General features: G+C 44.0%; 1 protein-coding gene across 8 annotated transcripts in view; it reads right to left on the bottom strand.

The window, feature by feature from the left end:
* The window catches only part of Zkscan8 (zinc finger with KRAB and SCAN domains 8), a 24,852-nt gene extending 1,963 nt beyond the window's left edge, over positions 1 to 22,889 (bottom strand). The window contains exons 1-8 of one of the 8 annotated variants that reach the window (XM_023712096.1): positions 22,384 to 22,889; positions 21,461 to 21,602; positions 19,645 to 19,736; positions 19,241 to 19,364; positions 18,529 to 18,572; positions 16,865 to 17,066; positions 8,919 to 8,977; positions 6,843 to 6,883 (exon numbers count right to left, since the gene is read on the bottom strand). In XM_023712096.1, the coding sequence (XP_023567864.1) occupies positions 16,962 to 17,066; positions 18,529 to 18,572; positions 19,241 to 19,364; positions 19,645 to 19,736; positions 21,461 to 21,602; positions 22,384 to 22,803 (927 nt within the window). In that variant the 5' untranslated portion in view covers positions 22,804 to 22,889 and the 3' untranslated portion in view covers positions 6,843 to 6,883; positions 8,919 to 8,977; positions 16,865 to 16,961. Of the gene's footprint in view, positions 1 to 391; positions 595 to 3,417; positions 3,527 to 5,707; positions 6,884 to 8,918; positions 8,978 to 9,162; positions 9,444 to 15,793; positions 18,573 to 19,240; positions 19,365 to 19,644; positions 19,737 to 21,460; positions 21,603 to 22,383 lie in introns of those variants that run through there. The other 7 variants (XM_023712100.1, XM_023712095.1, XM_023712094.1 and 4 more) reach the window with 7 other exon arrangements.
* Positions 22,890 to 23,533: the final 644 nt, after the last annotated feature.

Genomic DNA, 23,533 nt, shown 5'->3' with positions numbered 1-23,533 from the left:
AAAAAAAAAACCCTCAAAGCTGGAAGGGATTTCCAGCAAATATCTGATCTGTGTCTTTTACTTTTCTCTAGAAATTAATGCCCAGGTAGGTGATTTCTGTCTTAATTGCAAGAAAATGTCAAATCCACTTTGGTGCTCAACTGTCCTTATTATTAGAGAGCAAATTCTCATCTGTAGAGGTTGAATGGTGTTCCTCCAAAAAGTTATGTGCAGGTCCTAGTCCCTGGCACCTGTGAATGTGATTTTATTTTCAACAGAGTCTTGGCAGATGTGATTAAATCTGTGATCTCAACATGAGATCATCTATACTCAGGTGGGTCCTAAATCTAGTAACCAGCATCGAAAGAAGAAAAGAAGGGGACAAGGCCAGTGTGAGGACAGAGGCTGATACCTGGATGATAGGGCTATAGTCGATGGAACTCTTGAGGCTGGAAGGAACCAGGAAAGGTTCTTGCTAGGAGCTTGTGGAGTGTGGTCCTCTAGCACACTGATTCCAGGCTGGTGGCCTTCAGAACAATGTACAAATCAGTTTCCCTTGTTTTAAGTCAAGTCTGCGGCAGTTTGTTACAGCATCCCTGCCTACTAAAACAGCACCTGAGGAGACAAAGCCAGGAGTTAATCTGTCTTCTCTTTCAGCTCCTGCTATAAACAAATGTCCTTCCCAGGTATATGTAGTGTCACATTTCAAAACACTTTTGTGGGCGATTCTGCTGCTTCCCATGATCCCCAAGTGCAGTGCTCAAGTGCTGTCTGGGGTTCTTGTGTGCAGGCAGACTGGGATGTGCCTTAGAGAAAAGTGAGTCAGGTGGGCTTCATTCCTGCCGAAGTTACCGTGCGTTTGGTGAGGAATATGTTAGCAACAACAATATGTTATATGCAGGAAAATAACGAAATTTGCCCGCTTGCAGATGAGGCTTTGAAAGTATGAAAGTAACATCTACAGATCGTGACAAAGCTATAGAACAGTGGCTAAATTTGTGGATTCGTAAGATAGTCACTGATTTTAAAAAAAAGCATAGTTAGCAGTGATGTTTTAAGGCTGCAGACCTTATGGGAAAAGCCAATGAAATTTATAGTCATGTTAACCAGAAGAATGTGGCCTCCTCAGCCAGCACTGGCTGCGCACACATCAGCAGTGCAGAAATGTCCGGTGTGTGAGTGAGGCCGGTTCTGCAGAGCAGGAGGCTGTGGGGGAACTTTTGAAAAACCACCTGGCGCTATACAAGAAAAGGGTCATGTGGATAAGTTGGCTGTCAACGTTGATGCGACTGGCTTTACGAAGACACTGGCAAACAAATGTATACATAATACAAACGACTTTCTGATTCACAAAAATGGAAGCAGAAGATCATAGGAACCTAACCCTGCATTTTCCCCAGGAGTAAGAGTTCGGTATTTGTGGATTCAGTGTTTCAGCAAGTATATATACCACAACCATCACAACAATGCAATTAACTTTTCCTTACCAAACTAAGTCCATCGGAAGGGCTCAGGGTCTGAGAATAGAGGGAAATGGCTTGTTTCGAGGCCAAGGAACGGGCAAGCCTCAGGGCTGAGTGTGCAGCGCAGCACAGACTGGGAATCTCCAAGTCCTAAAAATGTTGGAGGCTTGGGAAAAGGCTACTACCATGGCGAGTCACCTAGGAGGGGGACCTGGACAGAAGGTAACAGCACGCCTTCCCGAGAAGGACACAGTTGTCACTGCTTCTCTTTTTACACTGGCACTAGCAGGCTTTTTAGTGTTGTGATAAAGAGGGGGGAGAAGCACAAAGATTGGAAAAGAAGAAATGGAATTGTTACCAGCATTTGCAAGTGGTACGTACAAAACCTGAGAAACTCCACATGAACTATTAAAGCGCTGGATACAAAGTCAGTATTTAAAATGAAAAAGCACTGAGTCAAGAGAGGATAAAAATGTCTTCTAGGTTCTCTGATCACAGTAAGCGTGTCTCAGCAGATTTACTTGGGAAGGCCTTTATAACAGAGCCTTCTAACGGAGGTATCTGGGCTACATGCAGATGTTTCTGTTGGCATGGCTGGCCAGGGGTCAGTCCTTGACCACACTTCTTTCTAGGACTACAGGCTGAGCACAGGTCTGGTGTGGGGAGGGGAGCTTTCCTTCACGAGGGGTACAGCCTTTGTAATCCCCCCTGGTTAGCCTGAAACACATAAAGAAATGTGGCCCAGGTGAATCCCCATGCGGAGATTTGTTCCACTGCATCCCAAAGCGCAATGCAAAGCTATGAAAAGAAAAACATGGAGTCTGATGCAGGGCTAGCCTACTAGCATCATGGACACGACAGCAAAACCAGAAACAGATCCAGGCCTGCTTGGCGATTAATGTAGGGCAAACTGGCAGTGTAGAACAGGGGCAAAGTCCTTTTCTCACAAGTGGTGCAGGACCATCAAATATGCATAGGGGCAAACTAACATCTGGCTCTACATATACAAGCACAGCAAGAGATTTCAAGTGGATTACAGATATAATGGGAAAGCAAATGGTAATTTTTTTAAGATTATAGAGATTATGATCATGATTTCAAGGCAGAGAGAAAAAAACTTATTAAAAGACAGGCAAAATAAGGCACATCCATAAAAAATGAGAACAGAATAGGAACGTCCCAAAAGAATGCTTGATGACCAGTATGCAAGCCAGGAGGCGTACCTACTCTTCTGCTAAAAGACGTTACCTCATCTTGCAGTCCTCAGCTCCATAACCACCACCGGCCTAGTGAAAGAGGCCCAGTCTCTGCAGTGCAGGTCCACCCAGCAAGATGCAGGAATGCAAGAGCCGTGGAAGACCGAGCCCACAACGGCGCACAGCGTAAAATGCATTTCTTACTGTACTGTGTAAGGCGCCAGGTGTCGTGTACACTAGCATGGAGAACATGTTTCATCAGGGCAGCAAAGCGGCCATGGGGAAAGGGCTTCCCTATGCGCATTCTGCAATCAGTCGCTGAAATTTCCTTTCCTCCCCCCGCCCGTACTGTGCTCTCCTGCATGCTATTCTCATTGCTCTTCCCTTCATTCTTTTCCACTGGGCTTAAGAACTCATCTTTTCACTGACACCGCAAGCCTTTATCCTCCTCTGAAACCTTCCCAATGTTCTCCTGAGTACCTGCCACAGTTTCAGTACAAAGTACTGCACAAATCTAATGGCTTTATTATTGTAATTATTCCCTATTTATTGTTTTCTCTGTCCCTCAAAAGACTGAAATCCTCTTGAGACTATGCTGTTCAGTTTCATTTATTTTTGAACCTAGTACCTGGTTCAAGGCTTGAGCCAAAAAACCATCCTAGATTTGAGCTCACAAGGAACAGCCATGCACATGCTCTGAAGCCCTCACACGCTTCAGTAAAGGGAACTTCCCTTTCCAGAATGTCTGCTCTTTAAAAGTCTTTAGAATACGCACCACTCACTGCTTAGTATTTGCAGTTGTACTGCTTTGTGGTGGGATGTAGTATAACTTCAATGCTGACTCCAGAAGGGTATTCTTCACCCAACAGCTATCTGTAAATCTCCATCCTAGTAACAAACCAAGATAGGAAGGGACGGAAAGGTAAACACTGAAGAGTATAGAAATGGAGCCAGGCATCGTGGTATTCTTTAATGCGAGTGTGTGGGCAGCTGAAGTAGGAAGATTGCAAACTTGAGGTCAGCCTGGCCTGTGTAGTGAGTTTAAGGGTTTAAGGCCAGCCTAGACTACATAGTGAGACTCTGTCTTAAAAACAGAAACAACAACACAAAAAACCAGAACATAGAAATAAGGTGATGGAATATCAAAAAGCCAGTCTCCTCTGACTTCCAAATGCAGGAAGCACAGCAGAAGAATTCACACTTTCAGAGGAGCATAGCAAGTAGACCTTCCTGGTGTCCTACTCAATTTTTTCTAATGTGCCTCATGTTCTGAAGAGAATCTATCTCTTTGACTTGAGATTTAGCTGGGGGTGTAGCTCAGTGGTGGAGTGCTTGCTTAGCATGTGTGAGGCCCTGGCTTTGCTTCCCAGCACAGAAAACCAAAACCCCCGACTTCAAGAATCACAATGTTCTCTGCCCTCAACCCCCCGCCAGGCCTACAGTGACTCAGGCACGGTGGTAGCACTACTCCAAAACTGAGACTTCCTCATGTGCTTTCTGACCTACGTCTGTGACCTCAGTGCCCGCTGGTCATGGCTAGCTCATGGCTTCCTCCAGTTGACCTACCTGAAGTGCTGACATAGACATACCATGCCAGAGTGTTCCCTGCCACCTGCTCAGCATGTGGACCAAAGAAACCTGTAATTTCTATTAACTGGCATTTATCTGGAATCTCACCTGAGTTAAATTTCAGGGACAAAAGAATTCAAGTTTTTTAAACCAGGAATGAGAAATCAGTTCAAATAGAAAACAAAACAAAACAGAGTGATTTTGAAATCCAGATTCCGCACTTGAGTTTCACATATTTCATACATGGCTTGGGGATTACAGTTAGGAAGTCGGGATGGTGTGGTAGACAGCTCTTCTGGGATTCCCACAGACAGTAACAAAAACATGTTCCAAATTGAGTTCCTTAACTTTGTAGCACCTCTCAAACCTGAGCTCTCTTGATTGCTATTGGATGAGATGCATCATATCGTCACTTAAGTAAACACTTCAGTCAGCCTACAGCAGATGCCAACCTCAATCGACAACTCTATCTACCTGGCTTTCTAGCTGGTTCTCACTCTAAGTACCTAGCTAGACCCCTAAGGAGGGTGTCGGTCTCACTCACCTGGCAATATGGCACATGGGTGCAAAACAAGAGAATATTGTGCAGTTGAGGAGCTCTGGGATGACCAATGTTCTCTGTGGAATGAAAGGTGAGTCCAGAAGCTTGGGGCTTTTAATGGTATCAATCAGGGAAGAGCATGGGGGTCATGGCAGTGCTAAGGAAGAGAAACTGTGCAGGCATGGCTGGAGGGAAAAACCTCAATGCTGTACCAGACACAGAGGCCTCCAATTAGCAATACAAGGGTTAGCTTGATATATGTAAGGCTGGCACCTTTACTGCCAGGAAGGTATGATTCTGTCTGGGTCCCATGGCTTCAGGCGAGATGTTACCTCATGTCTTAGCCCTGGAATCTCACAGGTTCTTGCTCGAGCCCCTATTCCAGCCATCAGCAGGGGTGGGCTGTGTGTGGGAGGCAATTCCTGCCCTTGTGCTGTAATAAGGGAACATCTGCTTCAATATAGCCAGCTCTGTATATCTCGGTGAACAGGGTTGAAGTAAAGGTCAGGAAAAGATCAGAGCAAGCAGCTTTGTTCCTCAGGAGAGCACACTTGGCATCTCCCACACTAGGCTTCATGCCTCTAGACCTCTGCATACGCTATTACCCCCAGAGGTGTACTCAGGGCAAGTGCCAACCGTCAGACGCACTAGACGCTCCTTGGGAGGTGGTTTCTGTTTTGGTTCAGGAACTTCAGGCAAGCTCGAGTTTATCTGGCCAGTAAGTCAAGAAGTCTGGGGCCTCTTATTAAGAAAACACCTACTGTTTATAGTAAAACATCTACTGGGGTTTCTACCTAGACATATTCTACCTTCTGCCAAGAGGTCATTAATGTAGCTACTCATCCTTGGAAACACAGAGGTATACCAAAGACAAAGCCAGACCAACAGGCCACTATTTGCAGAATCAATATGGTTACTTTGTTATTGAACATGGCTTCCAATATGAAAAAAATGTTTCATCTGTAAGACTGGTAGCAATAAAAACAAAGGCTTGCACACAAGAAAAATAAACACACTGTTTGAACTAATAGTTCTTACTAAACCTACAACTACATCCTAAAGTAGGATTTTGAATGGCTTTACCTGATGAGTTCTCAGAAGTTATTTTACAGCCTTAGACATTCTGTTGATAAGAGTCCCTCTTAGTGACTTCTCACTTCTTCAATATTCCAAGACACTAAGTGTCAACTAAGGCGTTTATGTTTTATTGTACCTTTGACTGTAACTTCTGATGCAAGATGACGCTTCTCAGTATCTTCATTACTTACATCAGATGGTACTTTCCCTTGGCATGAATTTTCTGGTGCTTAGTAAGATTAGAGCTCCCACGGAAGGCTTTTCCACACTCATCACACTCATATGGTTTTTCTCCAGTGTGGATTCTCTGATGATGAATAAGAGTTGAGATCTGACTGAATGCTTTTCTACACTCTCCACACTCATAGGGCTTTTCTCCAGAGTGAATCCTCTGATGGTTAACGAGGGCTGAGTTCACATAGAAGGCTTTCCCACACTCCTTACACTCGTATGGCTTCTCTCCTGTGTGGATTCTCTGATGTTTGATAAGGGCTGAGCTCACACTGAAAGCTTTTCCACACTCATCGCACTCATATGGTTTCTCACCAGTGTGGATTCTCTGATGCTTTATAAGGTCTGAGCTCACACTAAATGCTTTGCCACACTCGTTGCAGTCATAAGGCTTCTCTCCATTGTGGACTCTCTGATGTATAATCAGGTGTGCCCTCACACTGAAGGCTTTCTTACACTCACTGCAAGTATAAGGCTTTTCCCCAGTGTGGATTCTTTCATGTACAGTGAGGGTTGAGCGCACACTGAATGCTTTTCCACAGTGATCACACTCATAGGGTTTTTCTCCTGTGTGTATTCTCCGATGTCGAACGAGGCCTGAGCTTTGGGCAAACTTCTTTCCACACTCACCACACTTATACCGCCTTTCTTCTGTGGGCCCGCCTTCAGGCTTTTTTAACTGGTCCTCAATCTGAGAGACCTTTTCATACTCAGGAATCTGTAAAGAATCCCCATTGTATTTGCTAGAGAATTTCTGGTGTAGGTTCATCCTTACAAAAATCTTCCCTTTAAAGTTGGAACTTCATTTAAAACACTGGTTATGATTCCTGAAATAATAAACAGATCTTTCAGATGTACTGCTTGCTACTAAATCAAGATAACATAATACAGACATAATTAGGGGCTCTCATGCATGTTCAGTAATTCTGTGACACAACAATTATTTAGTGACCAGATCCAGAGTTTTTATTCAGCTTGTGCCCAGACAAAACTAACACCACAGCAGTAGTGCAACAAACAGCTAACTCACTTAGGTATTTAAGCCTGTCTTCTATAAACTTATCTTAAAAAGAATCTGGAATATAATTAAATATTACAAAAATAAGGGCTGGGTATATAGCTCAGTGGCAGAGCACTTGTCTAGCATGCACAAGGCCCTGTGTTTGAATCCTAGCACTGAAGAAAATAAAACAATAATCCCTACTTTAAAAGACTTTTTATGATATTTAGTTAAATTAGAAAATCAGATATTGAATAGATTTGCAGATATGATAGCTGAAGCAGTATGAGAACAGACAAAGAAGAAGAACAGACATTCAGCCTTGATGTTTGAAAGATGAAAAGCACATTATTGGCAGGTATGTTTTACCACCAACTGGTATCCATTACTGCTCGAGCTACAGGAGATGTGAAGTCAAAAATGCACTGCTCTCTGTAGAGCACTACTGCAGCAGCTACTGCTGCTGTGATAATGGTATCTTAGCAACAGCAAAGCTCTCTCCTCTGCAGCTGTGACGGAGAAGACCCCTCAACGGCCACCACCAGCTCATTCCTAGAGTTCTGATCAATGTGTGAACTTGGGGACTGTTGTCATTCTCTTACCCCTAAGAACAAACTCAACTGTGTCTCCAAACTTGATAAACGTGCTCCAAACCTGAATTGGTATCACTGGCTTCCTCTGACCTTTTCCACCTTACAAATCTTCTCAACAGTGATCAGGTGTTAGCCTGCACCCTTGATGTGATGAAGAAGGCGTTTCACCTTTCTGTCCTTCCTCCCTAAACCTCACAATTCACTGTGATAACAAAACAGTGAAATCCCCACTGAGTGAGTTTATCAACAAAACCAAAAACAATGTGAGGGAGAGCACAGGACCCAGGGCCAAAAGAAAATGAGGTCTCCATTTGTACTGAGGGAACCCATTACCGTCAGAAAGGTGGGCCGGCCCTGCTGTGAGGTACAGCTGGGGAGCCTGGGATGAGGGGGACTGGACTGGAGCCACTGCATCCACGCAGCAGGAAGGGGAGTGGATGGAGGTGGGGTAGAGAGGACAGGAGGAGGCTCCGGTGGGCAGGCAGAAGGCCCCTGCGCCTCATGCCCACTCAGCAGTCTGGTCGGGGCGCTCTGCTGCTAGCAAGAGCGGTCAGCCAACCTGTGGAATCCCGTGAGGGCAGCTCGTGTCGGCACAGGGATACCAGAGGCTTAGATCACTGGTTCCTGAACAGACAGAAGTGCGGGCGCTGAAGGGAGGGATCTCATTTACTCAGCAGAAGGTATATTACGCCTTTTTATTTCTCTCCACTCTGTAGGGCAGACATTAAAGCCCTATAATAAAGCTGAAAAGCAAATACATTCTCTAAGGTGAGACAACTAATGAAAAGAAACAATGTGTGAACCTGGGTATGCTCTCTCAGTGGAACAGGGATTAGGATTTAGGGTTCAACCTTGAAATTAATTTGTAAAATTAACACTATTCCAATAAAATATAAGTTTTTAGAAGCTGTAGATTTGAATATTTAAATAGAAAAAGCAATACTTGTAAAAAATGAAAAAGACAAAGGTCACTTAGAGGGTGACTTGTCCTGAAGATTTTAAACACAACATAAATCTGGGTCTCAGAGTGGTACTGGAGACTGGTACAGTGTTCTGTGAAGTCTTGCAGCACACACCATCACAGGCGGAAACTTAAGGCATAACAGAGGTAGCAAATATGAAAGGGTGAGCTGATTCTTCAGTAATGAACGGAGAGTCAGATGATCAACCTGTAAAATACTAAACTGGATTCCCACTTCCCTCTACATACCAGGAAATACTTTAACAAGTCAAAGTTGGAAACACTAAAAAACAAAAACAAAAGTATACCTGCTTAGTCTGCAATTCTGTAAGATATTCCTTTTTGAGGCTCCTGTGCAGATACACTTCTGTAAAAGAAACATTATTTTAAATAAGAAAGATGACTAGAATAGGTGACAAAGGGGGGGGGCGCAAAAGCAAATGAACTAATTTGCAAACGGCTGTGAGGGCACGTGTGGGCAGGCCGCGGGGGCCGCAGGAGCACGAAACCAAAGTTGCTGGATGACTGCTAAAGGGATGAGCGACCACCTACTGACACACTGAATTAGGTATCTATTCTGCTTCCAAAAGGAAATGCCACGAGCCTAAGAAGTGGAAGTGGACGCCTCTTCTGAATTCAGAGCACCTAACGTTTATTGCCAATTACTTGCAGTTCTGTCTGTTGGGAAAGCGAGCTTCGGACCGGTAGGCAGTGACAGCAGCTGTACCCGGAGCGCAGCTGTCGTCAGGACTCTGTGGACGACAGGCACAGCCACAGTCCTGGGAGGAAGCACGACCGTCGGGTCCCCGACACCCGGCGGTTTCAGAGGCGAGATCCGCCTGCTCTCACCTACCCCTCCTGCAGGGGAGCGCCGACAGCTCCCACAAGGCCCCGCGACGCGGAAGTCGCTCTCGAGGTGGTGCAGGGGCCGGAAGTGGGCGGGGCCTGCGCCTCGCGGCCGGGCGGAGGGGCGGGGCTCCCCGCCCCTGCAGCAGGTCGTCCCCAAGCCCCCTTTTCTACTTCAAGTCTCACAAAGGTGGTTTTGCTTCCCGAGTTTCGGCCAAGGTAGTGTCCCCTTGAGGAAGTGGATGGACCCAGGGAGCAGGTGGGAAGAGGTATTTACAAAGTCACCTTAAAACTGTATCGAAGAGTCCTGTGTCTCTAGTCTGAAGTCAGCCAAGCTAGGGTCCCCCTTAAACCTTGGAATTTAAAGATGCAGCTGGGAAGCATCTCCAAGTGTGGGTCCTTGCGGGATCCCAGACCAAAACGGGGACACAGAAAGGCTCGGTTTCCTACTTAGTGAGTGCAGATGAATGCTGTATATTGTGTGCTTTTTCTAAGATTCCAGAAGAGTGCAAGGCTTTCAGAACGTGACTGCGGTAGTGCACAATCTCTCGGGCTGTTTATGAAAGAATTGTAACTCAAGATACCACAGCATGCTGGTTTGGACATACAAACTGATAAAAGCAATTTTTAAAATGAGATATTCAGGTGGAGTTACCAAGTATAAACTCATCCCATGGCAAAGTATGTATTAAGAGCTTAATGGATCAGATGTGGGGCCTACCTGTTCAAAAGCGCAATCTGAAAGGCCTCAAGAAACCTCGATTCTAAACACACACCAAGACCCCTAGATTCTTCCTTCACATGGAGCACACACGGGCAGCACCGTGCAAGTGGCCTCTCTGCTATCCATTTTCAGAATGGGTCGGGACACCAAATGATAGCCAAGCCTAGCGTTTTATAGGCTGAATATTTAGATGCAATGGAGCAGTGCAGTTACTTCTTTGGCACAGCACACTTATATTCTAACTCGGGAGTCCAATTTTTCTAAACCTGGCTCAGTACCAGGGATCCTCAAGTGAAGAATAGTACATTTACTACTTTAGTATGAGCCTTTTTAATTTAGGGAACATGTGCCTTCTGAGTGGGTTGTGTTTCAATTTAATGGGCATTTTGATTTGTGGTTTTCTTGGAGTTAGTGGTTACTCCTGTCTAGTAGCTGCCCAAGGGACTATCCAGGGGCTCTGCAGCCCTCAGAGCTACACTGTTGATAAACTGCAGCCCTTGCTGCTGAAGGTCCCTCCCTAATGTTTTGAGGCTGTGGTAATGAGCCAAGATGTGGAAGGTAAGAACTAGACTTGTACTGTAACACTTGCTACGAGGACTGTAATAGATCTGATACTGGGAAAGCAGCCTAAACAGATCACAATGAGCACAGGAGTGTGGCTGGACAGGAGGAATACCTTTGTTCTTTATTCTTTCTTTTGTGCCAGGGATTAAACCTGGGGCTTTGTACATGCTAGGCAAGTACTCTCCCACTGGGCCACATCTCCAGCCTTGGAATGACTTCTCCTGATTTAAAGCACAGTAGGATAACTACAGGAGACACCAATTCAAAATAGCTAGTATAGGAATCTGAATGTCCCATCATATAATGTCTGAGCTGATAGCTGTGCCAATTATCCTGACCTGACCATTACACATTGGACAATGTACCAAAATGTTAGAGTATCCCATAAATATGTAGTAACTAAGTCAATTTTAAAAAAGCATTAGCAACAGTTTCTTTGTTTATCAAGACCCTAACAGGTATGTTGCTGTGAATTCCAAGCATCTTTAATAATCTCAGAAATCACAAAATACACATTTAGGAGTCCCTTGAAGCCGGGCACATTCTAATTACAGTGCTAGTCTTTCACATCTCTTCTGCCATTTACCTTCAATGTCTAGAGTCCGTTAAGCATTTTGGGCCAGATAATGATACCGTGGAGGCTGTCCTGTGCCTGGAGGCTGTTCAGCAGCTGTCCGCCTCTATCTACTAGACTTCCAGCTGTCCAAAAGTGGTGCAACCAACTACTAACCTAACCTCAGATACAAAAGCCTATTATTCTCAAGTGCTTTTGTCATTATAACCTTTACAGAATAGTTTTTAGTGTTTCCTATTTTTTCTTTATTTATAATTAAGTCTGGCCAAGCAAACAGAGAAGTTCAGATATCTTCCTAGAGTTGGCTTTTTTTTGGCTTTATGCTTTAAGGGACAGTCCAATTCCCATGTACTACTGCTGTATATACTACAGAAATCAGTCTGCACGTTTTGAGCACACAAAGTGGTAAACCACATTACTGAAAGCTGCTTAAACATGTTTACAGAGGAGCTGGCAAGACAGCTCAGGGGACTAAAGCACCTGCTTGGGCAAGCTCAGGGACTGCAGTTTGATCCCCAGCACCACATGCCATGCCAACCCTGCCCCCATGGCGGGCTGAGCTGGCCACAGAGTCTGGATGTAGTGGTGTATGCCTGTAATCCCAGTGCTGGGGAGGCTGAAAACAGGAGCACTATGAGTCTGAGCTGCGTAGTGAGACCCTGTAACAACCAAATACATTAAAAAAAAAAAAAAGGTCTACAGATAACGTCACAAATAATCCACACAATAATTCAACAAGCATTTATTAAATGCCTACTATGTTCTCAGCACTGTACTAGGCACTAAGGGGTGCAGTGATACAAATGTGAAATATTATTCCTGCCCTCAAGGAGCTTACAATTTAATTCTGGAAATAAATATAAACATAAACTACAATACAGATTTCTAGAAAATAATTGCAGAGCAACATATTAGTAAGTGCGTGGATCACAGTACAAACTCAGAAGTGCTGAGGTGGCACAAGAGTAAAGGAGGTCTCAGTGTGAGGTGAAGTCCAATAGGGGGAATCACTCAGAAGGTGCAAAGGAAGATAGATTTTGAAGGGAGCAGTGCACATGACCTGGGGCCAAAGAGTTAACAAACCAACCAACCAACAATACCATAAGCAAGGCACAGAGGCAAGGGCTTGTAAGAGTGGCAGAAGCCTGGAGGAAGTCTGCATGTGATGAGTCAAAGTGAACATGCAAAAGTAATGAAGCTGAGGCAGGTCAGGCACAGAGGACGAGGTAATGGAGAGCCTGGAACATCACTGCTCTCCAGGAAATTACCTGCTCAATGCCAAGTAAAAACGAGGCATCGTGAAAATGGGAGTTTGAGGAACATCACATTCAAAGTTTTATACAAGGCAGGGATTCTGAGAGCAGGCAAAGAGGAAAGAATTATACCACCCTGGGCCTTATGTGATGTGCACCTGCATGGAAGGATATAAGGAGGTGAGAGAGAAAGGAAAGATTAAGGCTTAAGGAATTAGATTGACAGCAAGACTGGACAAGGAGAGAAGAGATCAAAGATGACAGTATAACTTTAAGGTTGGGATAAAGAATAAAGGGTGGTCTTTTTTAAAAAATGTATTTAGTACAGGGCCTATAGGGTCTCACTACAGACTGGACTCAAGTGATCCTCCTGTTCAGCCTCACAAGCATTGGGATTACAGGCACGCCACCACACCCAGTCTCAATCTCCTGTCTCAAAGCTCCAGGGGCGGGGCCAGCATGCATGCCAGGGATTGAGCCTTGGTCGCTGAACCTGCCTAAGCAGGTGCTTTAGTCCACAGAGCTATCTGGCTCGCCCTTTGGTGAGTCTTTTCAGGACACAGTAGTTAGGCAATAATGCTATTTAAAAAAGAATATGGGAGCCAGGTACAGTGGTATCTAACTTTAATAGTGTATATTACTTTGGGAAGCTGAGGAAGGAGGATCACAAGTTTAAGCCCAGTAGAGACAATTCAGTGATATCTTGTTTTAAAATAAAAAAGAGCTGTCCTAGCTCAGTGTCAAGGCCCTGGCTTCATCCCTGATACTGCAAAAATGAAAAGAAAATGACAGGGTAAGAGTGATGAGATTTGTTTTCAATATGAAAACAAATTGTGTATGTATCTTGGAAAATCCCCAAAGCAAGAGATACTACACAGGGTGGGAAATACAAAGACACTCAAATATATGAACAAAATGGATAAGCAGGGGTATAGAGCAGTGAGCAAAAATAGATACAGGTAGATTTCTCAATGAAGAGCATGAGAAAAAACTAAAAAAAGAAAAGTCAAATAGTGAAGAAAAAGGGTCCCACAAGCCAAAGGAGAAGACAGTCCCGAAGTTAGGGGAGATATACATGAGATTAAAGAGGACACGAATTTTTAGGTCTTAGTACTTATACTCTGGGATACTCAGGATATTTCAATAGAATGATGAGAAAGAAAATTGAAAAATCTCAAGGCTAAATGGATTAAAATGGATGATATTTAAAAAACCATCAATGATTGAGGAAAAATGGAATGGCAGCTGGAAATGGGTGATAAGTTCCTATGTTTTATGTTGTACATGAACTGCTTGCTGTCTTCTCACTGTCCATCCGCCCAGCCTACAAGATGGACAGTCTTTTCCCTCGACAATTCTACTTTAGGCAGTTTAGAGGACATGTGCCAGAATCTGTAAGTTATTATTGCCTGATCCTCCCAGTTATGCTTAAATATGTTTCACTGACATAATTTATTTTCCTAGTGTCCATCAAAAGTGTCAGCATTTAAAGACGATATAACTCCAAATGTGACTTTCAACCACTTTGAGTACCTGCAATGGATATACACTATGCAGCGCATTAGCTTACCCAGTGTCTCTCATAAAGAGGCTTGTGTACTTTTAAATGGCTGGCCAGAGTTTGTGTTTGCGGTAGGCGACAGAGCAGTAGTCAGGAACACAGGCTCTCCGGCGGGGCTGCGGGGTACAGCCTCAACGGGATCTATGGTGTGTAAGCAGGACATGCTTACTGTGGGGCTTGGCAGCTATCATTACCTGGAAACACGGAACCAAGAATAAAGCGAAACTCCTAGCTAATAAAGCCCTATACTCTCCCATGCCACCCTGCCTCAGAGATCTCTGAAACCTATGGTGCCTCTCTGAGGACTGTGTTGGATGGCAGCAGGATTATGGAAGAACCACCTTTTTATGCCAGGTGGTAAAATGAAAGCTGAGAATGAGCCAAAAAATATTAGTGTAAAGTTCACTTCAATTAATAAAAGCATAAAAACAAAACCTGCAAAATAAAAGAGAATAGATGACATTCATAGTAAAGAACTTAGAGTGATGTTATACAGACTGATCAATGACTTTCTAATGTTTAGAAAACTTGAGACCAAGAATGCCTTCAGCTGATATCCTCAAAGCATCCAGAGCTGTTTCTGTTGTCTTACACCACCAGGCTTCTTCCATATATTTGCTGAATCTTTCAAGTGACAATCTTTTCTCACACTACGCTAATCTCCAGTATGACACCAATTTCCTTAATCATGTTACTTTCTCTTCTCTGACTTTCTGACAGATGTTTAACAGTTCTGAGTTAAGTACTCTGGCTACAGATCACTTTGGGAACTGCTGTAAAGGGGATGCTGGAATGTAGACATTGCTTCACGTGCTCTGCCAAAAGAGCTTTTTATTGGAAAGTTTGCTTCTGAAGTATTTGAGTATGTGTGTACACATGTGCACATATGTGTACCTTCCCTCTGACAGTGGAGCCACCCTATGTAACAGCTGTACACGGGGCAGCATGGGACTAGGCAGAATCAGTACCACAGAGGGTAAAGCACAAATAAAACAAAGGGCAAGGACCTGAGCACAAGTAGATTTACTTACTTGTTTTTGCTTTGTGAAAATTTCAAGCATAGGGAATTAGAAATGGTAACCTACATGTCAAAGAGAAGAGGGGCTGGGGATATAGCTCAGTGGTAGCGTGTTTGTCTAGCATGCACAAAGCCCTAGCATTAACTGCTGGTACCACAGAAAGAAAAAAAAAAGGGTAAATGATAAGGGAGGCATAGGTACCAATAGTTCCATGAAACAAATGTTCATCATGTCAGTGTTGTTCATGGTCAAGTTGGGTCACAGGAATATAGATGTTATGGAGACACAATTTATGAATCATCAAAGGTTGAACCCAGTAAGATTTTTTTTTTATGACTTTAGTACAGGGTCTACAGGGTTTCACTACACAGATCAGACTCCCAGTGATTCTCCTGTTTTCAGCCTCCCCAGAGCTGGGATTACAGGCGGGTGCCACCACACCCAGTCTCAATTGCTGTCTCAGCGCACCCCAGGGATGTGGCTGGCATGGCACGCTGGGAATCGAACCCCTGCTACTGTTCTCTAGCAGGCACTTTAGTCTGCTGAGCTATTTGGCTGGTCTGAGGTAAGATTTTATAACTCATTTTTTTTTTTTTTTGGCGGAACCAGGGATTGAACTCAGGCCCTTGCACTTGCCAGGGAAGCTCTTATTCCACTGAGCCATCTCCCCGGCCCTTATAACTGATTTTTAAAACATGATTGTTATATTTCTCAGGGCAGTCAGTGTGAAAGTGTTATTTCTCTTGCCAGGCAGCACTTAAGGTGCTGAGCTATATCGCTGACCCCTTATTTCTCTTGGAGGTTTCATTAGAACCTATATAACTGGTCTTGTGAATACACTGAATGGGGTAATTTCAAATTTGAGGGTTAATTTTTGAAAGCAAAAGTTATTCAACTTCTAGTTCAGTGAATAAGTGGCCAATCAACTGGCCAAAAGTAGAATTTCATTAGGATTTTCTTCTAGGATTTATCAAATGGGACTTCTAAGAATTTCTGTAAGTTTGGAAGAATCGTAACACTATTAAATAATGGTATTTGAGGATGTGTAGAACTAACCAATTTAAAAGATATTCTATCCTGAATTCATGAGACTTGGCAGGTTATTTACATCAGCCTCTAAGCCTTTAAAGATGGTACAGAGTGCCTGGTTCTCATAGTTGAACCCTCTCGTAGGTCACAGCTGATCTGAGAAATATGAACTCTTCCTACACATTGCTAGCACTTGACCTGCAACCTCTACGGCATTAGGAAGTGTCTTGTTAGTAGATCACAAACACTGATTACTGACGGAGTGCATCAGAATTCAGAAGAATGAGAACTGTGGGGTAAGATACTTGGTAGATCACCAGTGTAAGTACTAAGCCATAGGAACGCAAGGACCTGAAGGAGGACACATGAAGAGCCACAGCCATCTGAGGAGGTGGGTCTGGGGCAGCCACAGAGGTGAGAGCCCTCTGGTCAGGACATCTGGGCAGGCTGACAGGAACCTGAGAGAGCAGTACATAACAGGCCAAAGGGATGATGTACGTTTTTTGAATGGAATTTTGTATCTTCTTTATTACTCTGCCTACTTTTTGTCCTACATGACGCCATAACTAGGACAGTGAAAATACCCTTTGTACCCCAGTGGACAGTGAGGAAATGGAAGGACAGAGGCGACCACAAAGGACAAATGTCCATGCTTGAGAACAGCCAGGCTGAGTCTCCACTCACCTTTCTCTGCATCATTCCCACAACCATCACTAATGTGTCCACTTCCTTTGCTGACACGGGTACTGGGATGAGGGTGGTGAAGAATAAACACAGATGCTCAGTGACTCAGTGGAGTCAGTAACGTGACAAGTGAAGCAAAATGCTGAAGTGCTGTTAAAAATATAGCATTCTGGGTCTGCATGGGAATATGGATTTCCACCAACTAGAAGGAACATTAAAATAAAGAATGAAACACTTAAGCATGAAACAAATCATGTCTGTAAAAACTTCCCTACAACTATACTCTTAGAAAGCTAAATACAAGTAAGTCTCACGGACAGGCTACCCAGGACAATACAGCAGCTTCTCAGATGAAGAGCAGGAAGACACTTTCAGGAAATAAATGGGAGAAGGAGCCCAGGAGTTGGGAAGCAGCCAATGAGCTAGGAGCAACAGCCTCTCTTAAACCTACAGCTACTCCAAGTGTCTCAAGCCACCATAAGCAACTTGCTGTAGTGCTAATTTAAGTTTCTAAGGGACATATGAGGCTGCTGGAAGCCTCACTCCACCAGACCTCCGAAGAAGTCAAGCTGATCTGCCTATATCCATGTACTGGGCCTAACCCATGGAACAGTCGTTCTAACCCTGCCACTTCTAAAGATTTTGCCACTACATGATGTTACCATCATTCTTGCCTTTTTTTTAAAAAACCACTGAATGACTTCACCAGTGCGTGGTTTTCAGGCTGCATAATACTCAAACACTTACTGAGGCTTTTCCTAAACTCCTACAGATTCAGACTTTTCTCCACTGTGGATTCGCTGATGTCGAATGAGACTTGACCTCTGAATAAAGGCTTTCCCACACTCATTGCATTGATAAGGCTTCTCCCCTGTGTGGATTCTCAGATGCTGAATGAGGCCAGTGTTCCCATTGAAAGCTTTCCCACATTCTTTACATTTATAGGGTCTTTCTCCAGTATGAATTCTCTGGTGTTCAATGAGGCCTGACTTCTGACTGAAGGCCCTCCCACACTCATTGCACTTGTAGGGTTTCTCTCCTGTGTGGCTTCTCTGGTGACCAATGAGATGTGAGCTCCGCCTGAAGGTTTTACCACACTCATCACACTCATAGGGCTTCTCCCCAGTGTGGATCCTCTGGTGTCCAATGAGATGCGAGCTATGACTGAACGCCTTCCCACACTCACTGCATTCATAGGGTCTCTCACCACTGTGGATTCTCTGGTGCAGAATAAGGCCTGCACTTTGGCTGAACGCCTTCCCACACTGGTTGCACTGATACGGCTTCTCCCCAGTGTGGATTCTCTGGTGCAGGATCAGGCCTGTGTTCTGGCTGAAGGCCTTACCACATTCCTTACAGTGGTAGCGTTTTACCTTGTTGTGGATATCCTGATGGGAAAGCAGGGCTGACCTGTAACTGAAGGCTTTACTACACACATTACACTGATAGGGCTTCTCCCCAGTGTGGATCCTCCAGTGGCGAACAAGGCCTGAGCTCTGAGCAAAGGTTTTCCCACATTCATCACATTTATGGCGTCTTTCTTGGGTGGGATTTCCCCGCTGCCTCTCTAATCTGCCCAGAAGGTCCTGGGCTTCTCCCCTGATAACATCCCCGTTGCATCTGGCAGCTGTCTCTCCACGGGGCTGGATTTCAGCAGATATTACCTGTTTCGTAGCTAATTCCTTGTTCTCATTCCTGGTCTCACCACCTGAAATAAATATGTAATAAATAAACATCAAGCCAGGGTAGCTTCCTATTGGCTATGCTAGCAAAAAGGAATACTGCCCAAAGTACACATGGGACAGTTAAAACCATATATAAAACCTCTCTGTCTCCAAAGTGTCTTCATGATAGGCAGAGCTATGTGTGGGATGAAACAGAAATACCACAGGCTATCTGGGGAAGTGCCCTGGAAAAGGGGTTAGGGGGTGGTAAAGTCAGGAAAGGGCCAGCTAAAGAGCAGTGGAAGCTGGGAAGTTGGAAGGAACATGGAAATACTAAGCGATCCAAGGAGTGGGACAGAAATGGGCAAATGCAGCACAGTCATGGGCAGGGAGGAAGAACAGTAAGTTGAGGTGAGAAAATCCTATAAAGATCCAATAGAAACTAGGAGAAGAAATGTGTGAACCCAGAGAGTGCTAGAGAGATGTTAATTTCCAACTGGAAAACAGAACAATACCCCAGGTACAAACTGTGAGAAATTCCTGGATTGGAGAACAAAGGTTTCAGTTTATACCTAGAAAAGTCTCAACCTTATAACCCTCTGTTGGACCCTGAGCTTAAACCTTGTATCTTCTAGGAAGCTCACAGCTACTATACACATAATAGAGAAACCAACAAAGTCTTCAGTGGTAATAATCATCAGAGCTTCCTCACCCAGGGAGAACACGTTTCTGCAATTCTCTGGCCTGTCATCTCTACTCAGAGCCTTCTTCAATGGATCAAGAAGCCACCGCTCTTGAATAAAGGACACGGGCTTATCTTCAGTCTTCCCTGAAGCCTGAAACAAAACAAAATCCTCATTTGGGGCCTGAAAGTGTTCCAGTGTCAGACCTACCAGTTTTAGGAGACCATTAAGAGGTAGGAATGCAGTGTGGAAAGGGATCTGCTTAACTGGGAAGAGAAGGAAAGTGTATCAGATTTATTGGGGTGGAAGCAGGATCGATCTGTTACCATGCAAAACAATGTGAGGCCAACTCTTTCACAGGTACTGCTACAGAACAGTTCTCTAAACACTGCTAACAGAGCTGTGGTGTTTTAGTCAAAAGTACACAACTTACCTGCAACCCTGCATTGAGAGGGGCAGCCATCACTTCCTGGCCTCCAGAACTTCTTTTCTGGAAAGGGGTGGAACTCTGAGAAGCAGTCACGGCTGAGAGGAGAGAGGAACTATGAATGAAACAAACCCTGTCTGTACTTGTGACTGGCAGCACGAATCCATTCCAAACCATGTGTATTTCAGCAGGTATATGTGCCCAACATTTTGCACCTAAAGTGCTAACAGCTTGGACTCTCGGCCCACACCTATGGCTGTCCACAAAATATCTGCATTTTTGTATCCTTAGGCTCAGCCTAAAATGATATGCAGAGATATAAAGCATACCAACTTCCTAGCAGTTGCTTTCTAACTCCATCACCAAATCCACCTCTGTGCTCACACTATTTCTTTAGGTCCTACCCCTAGTGAACTGAATGGGAAAGTCAAGCTATCACTCTGAACTCATTACACTTCTTAGATGTCTACCATGACTGCCAGGATTTGCTTTCTAGGGCTGGTTGATTTCCAAAATCAACATAGACTATTATGTCTTGGGAAAGAAGCTTTAAGACTTCAGACAAAAATTTATTGTTAATTCAAAGCACTTCTGTGCTTCTTCAAAAGTATTAGCAAACTACTATATCCTACATAGGTGAAAAATTACAATGCAGGGGAACATGAGGCTGGAACATCTTGTTCTGTAGGAAGTTAAGGAAATTCTCAAAAAATGAAGGAAAATGTTAAAAGGACACAGAAGCCTGACTTAAAGGATTTCTTTTGTCTAATATGGGATGATTTAAGCATCAAAATGAAGACAGTAATAAAATATCTATGGGACAAACAAAAAATTAAATCCATACTGATAAAGAAAACATTAATAAAAGCAAAAGCATACTTTCCCTCACAGCAAAGAAGAGTTGTACAAAGAATGACAGAATTAGAACATTACTGTCTTGTCACTGGCATAGTAATCACAGACTCAGTCAAGAAACACCAATAGGGCTGGTGAGATGGCTCAGTGGTCTAAAGCACCTACTTAGAACAAGCTTAGCAAAGCATCAGGGACCGCGGTTCAATCCCCCAGCACCACATGCCAGCCAGCCCACCCCCTGGTGGGCTGAGCTGGCCACACACACGACACACATGCACACACATAAATAAATAAATTAAAAAAAAAAAAAAGAAACACCAATAACTACTGAAACTAGTGTTTTAGTAATAAATAAATAAATAAAATGGGGACTAGGATATTTACACAGACTCAAGAATATGACAAGGAAAAATAGGGGATTAATAGCAAGACTAACCTTAGCAAATTCATTAAATATTGCCAATAACAAGACAAATTTCTTGTCTTGTACCTCTACGAAGGACACAATTTAAATTCTGAAACAATGTGCCAAATATATACAGCCTCAATCTACATATGAGAAAATACTAAGCGTGCTCAAATTATAGCCATTCTACAACATCACCCGCATTCATCAAAACAGTTAAGATCTTCAAAAGACAGACTGAGGAACTATGCCAAAATAAAGAAGAGTAACAATAAATTGAACATTATCATCTTGGGTTGCATTCTGGAACAGAGAAAACATTATTGGGACAATGGGAAAAGTATGAATATAAACTGCGCTACATTCAGCTGTCTTGGTTAGGAACTAGAAGAACATCCCAAGTGCACTTCCTTTTTTTTTTTTTTTTTTTTTTTGGCGGAACCAGGGATTGAACTCAGACCCTTGCACTAGCTAGATTGCACTGAGCAATCTCCCTGGCCCCCAAGTGCACTTCTTTTCCTTCTGTGTTTTCATCCTTAGGGATGAACTCTGGTTCCTCACCTCTCTCCTGAGGCCCTTGGAGCCCTGGAGATTTACACGGGGCTGTCACAGGTTGGAGAGCAGCACGTGGAGGCTCTGCTGCAGGTTCTGCATGTGTTGCCTCTTCCCAGAGTACTCGATGTCCAGGTGCACGAGCCAGGACCTAGAAACAGTGGGGCTGCTGGATCACCAGGATTTCTTTCAGCAGTGAAAGGAGCAAGGAACGACCCATGGCCCAACTCCATGGGCCCAGGCTTGGGGTAGGAAGCAACGGTCAGTCTCACTCCCAGGGACAGCACAGGACACCAACGTCTGGGTGACCTCAGGAGGAAAGGCATCATTTCTGCTCAGGACTAAGGGAAAACGTTTCTGCTCATGTCCTTCCTATTCTAACAAACACTGATGTCTTGTGTTTGCAAGCAATGTATCTATATCTATATCTATATCTATATCTCTATATATATATAGAGAGAGAGAGAGAGAATAAACAGACTTAAAACAGGCCACAAGGTAGTGAAAAACCTTGATAAAGATCTAGGGCAGTACTGGCAAACCTATAGCACATGTGCCATAGGTAGGAGTTGTTATCATTGAAAGCCCTAAAAGGTTTGCCATCAGGATCTAGGGAGACTGAGTTCCACTCTCAGATCCACTTTTGATTTTTTGGGTACCCCTGAGAAAAGTAATTTCAGCTCCCCATGTATCTGGTTGCCACCTGACAAACAGGAACAATACAGTGATAGGGATATGATTTAAAAAATGAATTATACCCTTTATAAAAGTTAAAAGGAATCTGTAAATATGGGACATATTACTAATGATAACTACGTCCATCTTCATCCAGTGGACACCAGTGCCTACATTTACCTCCCACAGAAGGCCAACATCCCTCTGCCCAGCTGCCAGGTTGCCCACAATCAGCACGCATTGCGCCTTCTACTCACTGGCCGTCCTAGGATGTCAATCTGCCTCTCCAAGTCCTCCAACAGGGTCACCACCTCCTCTCCATTCTCTATTTGATGTTCCTTAACCAGGGTCTGCAGCTCCCGGGGCAGGATGGTCAGGAATTGCTCCAGCACCAGCAGCTCCAGGATCTGCTCCTTACTGTTCAAATCTGGTCTCAGCCACTGGTGGCAAAGTGCCCGGAGCTGGATCAGGGCTTCTCGAGGTCCCAGTGTTTCCTGGTAGCACAGCTGCCTGAAGCGCAGGCGGAAGAGTTCTTGGCCAGGAGAGTTATTCTCATGCAGGCTTGATTCCGGTTCCCACCCATTGTCCTCCTCTATCTTGACAATGACAAGGTCCTCTTCAGGAGCCTGGTCTTGTGGAGAAGAGGGGGAAGAAGGCTTTCTTGATTCTTCTGCCATTTCGGGCCAGAAAATGTCAGGAGGCTTGCTTCCACTGTGTTCTTTTACCTTCTTAAGAGAAGAACCTTCTGAATTCCACAAGGATATTTCTCTGAAAAGAGAAAATAGCACATACTGTGAAGGCAAGTCATATGTCAGTGACTTAGGAACTTCCCCATCCCCCACAGACTTTGTGGTTCAGGTATTGGTTCAGGTATTTCCAAGATCTTTGCTATTCCTGAAGTGACTCCTTACCTCCTTAATCTTTTGCCATGGTCAACCCACCCAGAGAATAAACCCTGCCTTCTGCTTTCTCTGTTTAGGGAAATGGAAGATAGATCAACAAAGTCAGGAAACCTGCAAGACTAGGCCTATGTGAAATTCTGTGTTCAACTGAAACTGGTCCTCAGTGCTGCTCACGTAACTCCTTTTAGGATTTGTTATGCTGGCTATGAACAAGTCCTATAACATTCAACTCAATAAACTTAAACTTCCCTAATTCACAGTTTCATCATCTTTCACATGAAAGGGGCTGTTGATCTTCAGATCCTTACTCTAATGAAAATATAGAGCTTTTCTCTGGAAAACGGCACCAAATTTTACATTTAATTTCAGGACAGTACTAGACGTTGTAGTGCATGCCTGTAATCTCAGCACTCATGAAGCTGAGGTAGGATCACTGTGAGTTTCAAGGCCAGTCTGGGCTACATGAAGGAGTTAAGGTCAGCCTGGCCTAAACAATACTGTGAGA

Source organism: Octodon degus, unplaced genomic scaffold, assembly GCF_000260255.1.
Source record: "Octodon degus isolate 3935 unplaced genomic scaffold, OctDeg1.0 scaffold00023, whole genome shotgun sequence".
In the NCBI taxonomy this organism is placed as follows: domain Eukaryota; kingdom Metazoa; phylum Chordata; class Mammalia; order Rodentia; family Octodontidae; genus Octodon; species Octodon degus.
Note: the sequence above shows the minus strand (reverse complement) of the source record. Positions and strands in the feature narration are given on the sequence as shown.